At 55.2% G+C, this 6,460-nt stretch overlaps 1 protein-coding gene across 1 annotated transcript; it reads left to right on the top strand.

Annotated features, from left to right (window-relative positions):
* Nucleotides 1-168: 168 nt before the first annotated feature.
* Nucleotides 169-4,823, top strand: MAVS (mitochondrial antiviral signaling protein). Its single transcript, XM_009085227.1, has 7 exons — nucleotides 169-285; nucleotides 390-564; nucleotides 1,378-1,592; nucleotides 1,961-2,534; nucleotides 3,545-3,699; nucleotides 4,161-4,491; nucleotides 4,537-4,823. The coding sequence occupies exons 1-7, from the start codon at nucleotides 169-171 to the stop codon at nucleotides 4,821-4,823; spliced, it is 1,854 nt and encodes a 617-aa protein (XP_009083475.1).
* The last annotated feature ends 1,637 nt before the right edge of the window (nucleotides 4,824-6,460 follow it).

Below are 6,460 nucleotides of genomic sequence, written 5' to 3'. Positions count from 1 at the left end.
TTTGCTGTGCGTGTTTTCCGCTCGGGATTTCCCCCGTGCTGGGACTGTATCCGTGGCAAGGGCACTGGTGCCTGTGGGACAGCCTGAGCTCCTGGAAACAGCCCGAGTGTCACCAGCAGCCTCTGCTCGTCTCAAGTTTCTCTCTGTGTCTGCAGGTGCTGAGCCAGGATGGGCTTTGCCGAAGACAAAGTCTACAGCCACATCTTGAGAAACCTCAGGCATTTCAGCACGATCCGTGTGGCATCGCTGGCTGACTCCCTGACCTGCCTGACCGATGCTGACAGAGTAATTCCCTGCGTTCCCAAGACATGCCAGCCTCCTCCCCTGAGTTAAATTCACCCTCCCTCTCAGCCAGACCCTCTCTTAGACGCCCTGTGTGTTTTCCCTAGGATGAACTCCATGCCCGGGAGGAGACCAGGGGCAGCCAGGCGACTGTCTATAAGTTTTACCAGCACCTGAGGTGCCGCCAGGGCTGGGTGCTGGATCTCATCCATGCCCTGCGCCTGAACAACGCGGGAGAGCTGGCTGATGAGCTGCAGGATGTTTATGACACCTGGAGATCAGGTACGTAGTAGCCTCCTCGTCCTTGGGTGCTGCCCCACAGGTCTGCTGGAGGTGGGGACTCAAGCATGTTTCCTGGGATTCACCAAGCAGCTGGCTTTGGCTTCCCAGCAGACGGGGGTGTGTGACTGTCCCCAGGGATGCCATTTGCACTGGTGATGTGTCTGAGGATGATGGGATCTGTGTTTGAAGGTGCTTGGGGTGGTGGTGGACTGGGGCTCTCACCTGGGGGGGAGATGGAAAGATGATTGAAGAGCTTGGCTGATGTGGGGATAGAACAGGGGTATGTGCAGGGCTGCCTCAGCCCCACCTCATCCTCTGCCTGCTCAGTTTTTCCCACAGTTTCATAGAATCATAGAATGTTAAGGGGTTGGAATGGACCTTAGAGAGCATCTAGTCCCAACCCCCTGCCCTGGGCAGGGACATCTCCCACTTAGACCAGGTTGCTCAAGGCTTCATTCAGCCTGGTGTTGAACACTGCCAGGGTTGGAGCATCCACAGCCTCCCTGGGCAACCTGTGCCACTGTCTCACCACCCTCTCATGAAAAAATTTCTTCCTAATATCTTATCTAAGTTTCCTTCTTTCAGTTTATCCCCATTACACCTTGTCCTATCACTCCAGTTCCTAACAAAGAGTTCCGCTCTAGCTTCTCTGTAGCACATTCAGATTCTGGAAGGTTGCTCTGAGGTCTCCACACAACCTGCTCTCCAGGCTGGACCGCCCCAACTTTCTCATCCTGTTTTCCTTAAAAAACATGGAACACTTCACAAATTTGTGTGTCATGTCCCTGCTTATAATCCACTTGTCTCTTCCAGGTCCCTCAGCTGCCACCTCCCTTCCCAGGAATCCCCGTCCTGCTGCCTCCAGCAGTGCCCGGACACCATCCCCAGGGCCAAATCCTGCTCCGGGTGCTCCGTTGGCTGAGATGCCACGCCGAGACCTGCCTGTTGGTGTCCATCCACCTCATCTGCCTGGTGCTGCCACCACCACGAGCACAGACCTGGAGGCCAGGGCCCCGGTGCAGGAGTCGGTGAGTGGAGCACACATTGGACAGGGACACAGAGGTCCCTTTTGGACCTTTTGGTGAGGTGCGGGGGCCTGTGGTATGGACAGGCTTGTTCAGGGCCTCCCCAAACAGCTTCTTGCTGCTGTATCTGGTAACTTACAGCTTATATATGACCTGTAACTGCTCCCTTTCCACTGCCCTCTGTGGGGGAGTGCAGAGTCTGCTTTCCAAGTCTAGGCTTCGCATCACAGCTCCTGACCCTTGTGTGAGCTGTGGTGGGTGCCAAGGAGAGACCTCCTTCATCACCACGCTTGTGGGGGTCACTACTCAGGGTTTGGGGCACCCTGGCGGTCCCAGACTATGACAGTCTAACACCACTCATTTCTTTCCAGCTCCCCAAAAAACTCCTGGAGCCAGAGAGTCCCCAGCCTGGGAGCAGGGTCCGTGACAGAGCGAGCGATGGGCACGGGGGAGAGGAGCATCTCTCACACCCTGTGGAGGCTGTGCAGGTGCCAGTAGGGACCCCAGGGACATCCAGTGTGGCCATGCCATCAGCTGCTCCCCCAGAGCAGGGCCGGGACTGGCTGAGCCGCCGGCCAGTGTGCGTGGACAACGGATGTTTTGGGAATGCCAACCACTTGCACCGCGGCGCTCCGGGCCTGGGCCTGGGCAGGTCTCTTCCACAGAGGGATGCAGGAGTCAGTCCCAGCCCTGAGCAGCCCAGGAATGAGCCTGAGGAGAACTCCGATGTCTCCACGGAGTCACCCCCGAGGCTTGAGGAGGCCTCTCATGGTGGGGGGCTGCAGCCCCCAAAGTCACTGCCAAAAAAACAGTCTGTGCCCAGCTCCCAGCATAGAGAGTCCCTGGGCAGCTTTGTGGATGTGCACAGGCCCCTCCTCATACAGGAGCAATTTGATGCGGAGAAGAAGCTCGCTGGGATGCTGCAAGAGCATGGAGGGGATGGAGGTGGGTTTCCTTCCCAGCAGAAGCCACTAAGGAGCAGGACTGAAGGTGCTGCTGGATGCCCCTTACTGCAAAATAGAAATTGGGATGCTGGAGCATGTGCAGAGAAGGGAAATGAAGCTCAGGAAGAGTCTGGAGCACAAGTCTGATGAGGAGCTGGGAGGGCTCAGCCCTCTGAGGGACCTTGCTCTCTTGTAACTCCCTATCAGGAGGGTGGAGTCAGGTGGGGTCAGACTCTGCTCCTAGATGACAAGGGGAAACAGCCTAAAGTTGCATGAGGGGAGCTTTAGGTTGGATATTGAGAACATTTCTTCAAAGAAAGGGTTGTCCAGCCTTGGCACAGGCTACTCAGGGCAGTGGTGGAGTCACCATCCCTGGAGGGATTTAACAGCCATGTGCATGTGGCATGTGGGGACGTGGTTAGTGGTGGCCTTGGTAGTGTAGGGGTGGAACAGAACAGACTATTTCAGTTGGAAGGAGTCTACAACATTCATCCATCTCATCTGACTGCTTTATTTTGTCAGTGGAGCAGTTTTGGGGTGTGAAACATCCCTCCCCCCCTTAGTTTGCAGAGATATTTGTATCCTGCATCTGGGGGAATTTAGTATCGTCTGCATTCCTCGACTGTTTGGGCTCCATAGAATCAGGACAAAGCCCTGCCCTCCCCTCCAGGGTCCCAGGGAGGAGGGACCCCCATCCCTCACAGCCTCTTCCCATCTGCCATGTGGGGTCAGCACCTCCTGGCTGTGGGGACATGGAGCTCCACTGCCACAGGAGCCTTGAATGCCTCTGTTTCCTTCAGTTCTCCTGATCCTGCAGCCCACTCTGGGTGAGTTACCTGCAGCTACTGTGAGAGCTGGGATACCACAGCAGAGCCAGTGGCACTGGGTCCTGCTCCCCTGTGTGACCCCCTCAGCTTGGGGACTGTCCCATCACATTGTCCTTCAGGCAGAGCAAAACTCACCTTTTAGGCCTCCTGGTTAACACAATGTGCTTTGGTTTTTCCCCAACAGACACTTCAACAGAAACAACCACCTTGGTCACTACCCCTGTGCCCAGGGACACTTCTCTATCTCTTGACACCTCCATGAAATCTCCAGTACAAGAGAAGAAACTGTCCATTGGGAGTAGGACTGGCAGCACCCCCTCCATGCCTGCAAAGAAGGAAGTAGGTGACCTTTCCTCTTACCACTTGTATTTCATTCAAGTCCTTGTGAACTCCTCCTGTTTGGGAGACTTTCTGCTGCATTGTCACATTTTGAGCTGGTGACATACAGATGCAGCACTGTAAAGCATGGGAGAAGGGAGCCAAGTTCTGTCAGGCTTTGATTCCTTAATTTGCCAGTTAGTCTGCTGCCTTCCAGGTGCCTCTTTCCACCCCTCTCCTTGCTCCCTCCCTCCCTCCTTCCCTCCTTTACTTCTTTTGAATCCCAAAGGCTCCCTGGAGCCCCAACACCTCCCTGCTCTACTCACTATTCTGTCCCTGGGATTTACCTGTGACCCAACCTCATTAGTGGCAGGAGATGTGTGGGTTGAGCACTGAGGTGGATTTGTTGTGTGACATGTGTGCCCAAGATCAGGCCAGTGGGTACTTCGCATGGCACTCAGCCCCTCTCCTTGTCTCCAAAGGTGCTCCTGGCCTCGGTGGACCCTCTGCTGGGCACAGCTGTGGTAGGGAGCTCCGAAGGCACAGCTGGGAGATCAGCCTCCCAGATGAGCTCCACGAACATCAGGACACCTCACAGCGACGTGGGGATGGAAGTGGAGCTCAGCAAACCAGGTGCCCTTCTCTCCCTGGATGAGGGGAGCCCGGAGGTGCCTGGCAGATGCCTGAGCACTCAGGGGCCCAGCAACCCTCATTCCACAGTCTCCAGTAGCTTCAGCTTAAGTGGCGACCCCATCCTGATGAGCACAGATAGCTCCAGCTCAGGAGCAGCATTCCCCAGAGTGTCCTCGGGGTGTCCAGCTCCAGTGGCTCATCCAGCCCCCAGGGTAGAGAAGGCAGTTGGAGCAAGTAGAGACTCCTGTCCCACTCCAAGCTGGGACAGCACCTCCCTGGGCACCCATGAGGTCCACGTGGATCATTACCCCAGCACCCAACTCGGCTCCGGCAGTAACGGAGCCAGTGCCCTTGGAATCTCTCCGGATGGTGACACTGCAGCCATCCCGGCTCGGGCCAGAGACCCCGCAGGGGACAATAGTGGCCCAGCCCTGCCATACATCCTTCCAGCTGTGGGCTTTGCTGTCATTTCTGTGGTGGCTTTCCTGGCATACACCCGGCTCCAGAAGTAGCTCTGGGACGGATGGCATGCAGTAGCCATTGCGCAGCCAGGGAGATCCCTCTGGATCTTGGGTTTTGGCCAATGGATTTGAAGCCTGAAGAGCAGCAGGGGATGGTAGGGGTGTTGTTAAGTCTCTTTCTGGAGGGTTTTCCTGGAAGAGGCCTTGGGTATGTGATGCTGTTGGGTTTGGGGCTGTTCCCACCCATTTCCCAACCATCATCTTGGATGTAGCCTTCTCTTTTTACACTAGTGGAGAGAGTCTTGCTCCAGAGTGATCCCTTGAGTCAACAAAGTAAGTCCTCATGGCAGTTCTCCACATCTTCGTCCATTGGTCCCTGGGAAGCATGCTGTGGTATCCAAAGGGTGACCCCCACATCTCTTTGGGCAGTGCAGCCAGGAGAGGTGTACCAGATTTTCTTGGCTCTTCTCATCTTGGCTTGAAAACGTCCCTGAGGATCCATGCAGCAGCCTTCACTGGGGGTCTTCTCTTCAATTTTCCTTGCTTCTTGTCTCTGGCTCTACTGCAGGGACCTTTGATGGGCTCTGCTGCTCCTTCTGGGATCACTGCATGTGATACTGGCCCTGGGGATAAACATGAGGGTTAGGAAGGAGCCACATCTAACCAGCATTCTTGAGAATCACCCTCCTTTCACCCCCTCCAGGCAGGAAAGGGGGTTAGGATTTAAGAGGAATGTTTCCAGCAATGCCAATGTTAAGCAGACTTGGTCCCACACAGGGTTGTTGGGTGTCTTTGATCTCTAGGCTGGATTGTTGGAGCCTGGCTGGAAGGGTGGATGGAGTTCTTGCTCTTGCCCAAAGAGGGTCTTTGGGCAAGGACCTGGAGGGACAGGACAAGGGGGATTGGCTTCACACTGCCAGAGGGCAGGGTTAGATGGGATACTGTGAAGAGATTCTTGGCTGTGAGGGTGGTGAGGCACTGGCACAGGTTGTCCAGATAAAGTGTGGCTGCTCCATCCCTGGAAGTGTTCCAGGCCAGGTTGGATGGAGCTTGGAGCAAGCTAGAGCAAGATTCCTAATGCATGCTCTTGCTTTTCCCCTGCTTTACTGTGTCATAGAATCAGGGAATGGTTTGGGTTGGAAAAGACCTTAAAGATCATCTTGTTCCACGCCCCTGCCAAAGGCAGGGACACCTTTCACTAGATCAGGTTGCTCCAAGCCCCATCCAACCTGGTCTGGAACACTTCCAGGGATGGGGCAGCTACAGCTTCTCTGGGCAACCTCTGCCAGTGCCTCACTACCCTCACGGCCAAGAATTTCTTCCTAAGATTTAATCTAGCCTACATTCTTTTATTTTAAAGCCATTCCCCCTTGTCCTGTCACTCAATGCCTTTGTCCAAAGTCTCTCTTCCAGTTCTCTCGCAGCTCCTTTAAGTACTGGAAGGTACTAGAAGGTCTCCTAAGAGCCTTCTATTCTCCAGGCTGAACACCCCCAGCTCTCCCAGTCTGGCTTCAGAGCAGAGGTAGGTGATCCAGCACTTGGAGCATCTCCATGGCCTCCTCTGGACTCTCTCCAGCACCTCCACATCCTTCTGCTGTTGGTGTCCCAGAGCTGGAGGCAGCACTGCAGGTGAGGTCTCACCTGAGCAGAGCAGTGGGGGAGAATCCTTTCCTCATCCTGCCGTGCCT

This window comes from Acanthisitta chloris, unplaced genomic scaffold (genome assembly GCF_000695815.1).
Source record: "Acanthisitta chloris isolate BGI_N310 unplaced genomic scaffold, ASM69581v1 scaffold10462, whole genome shotgun sequence".
Classification (NCBI taxonomy): Eukaryota; Metazoa; Chordata; class Aves; order Passeriformes; family Acanthisittidae; genus Acanthisitta; species Acanthisitta chloris.
This window is presented reverse-complemented; position numbering and strand designations above follow the sequence as displayed.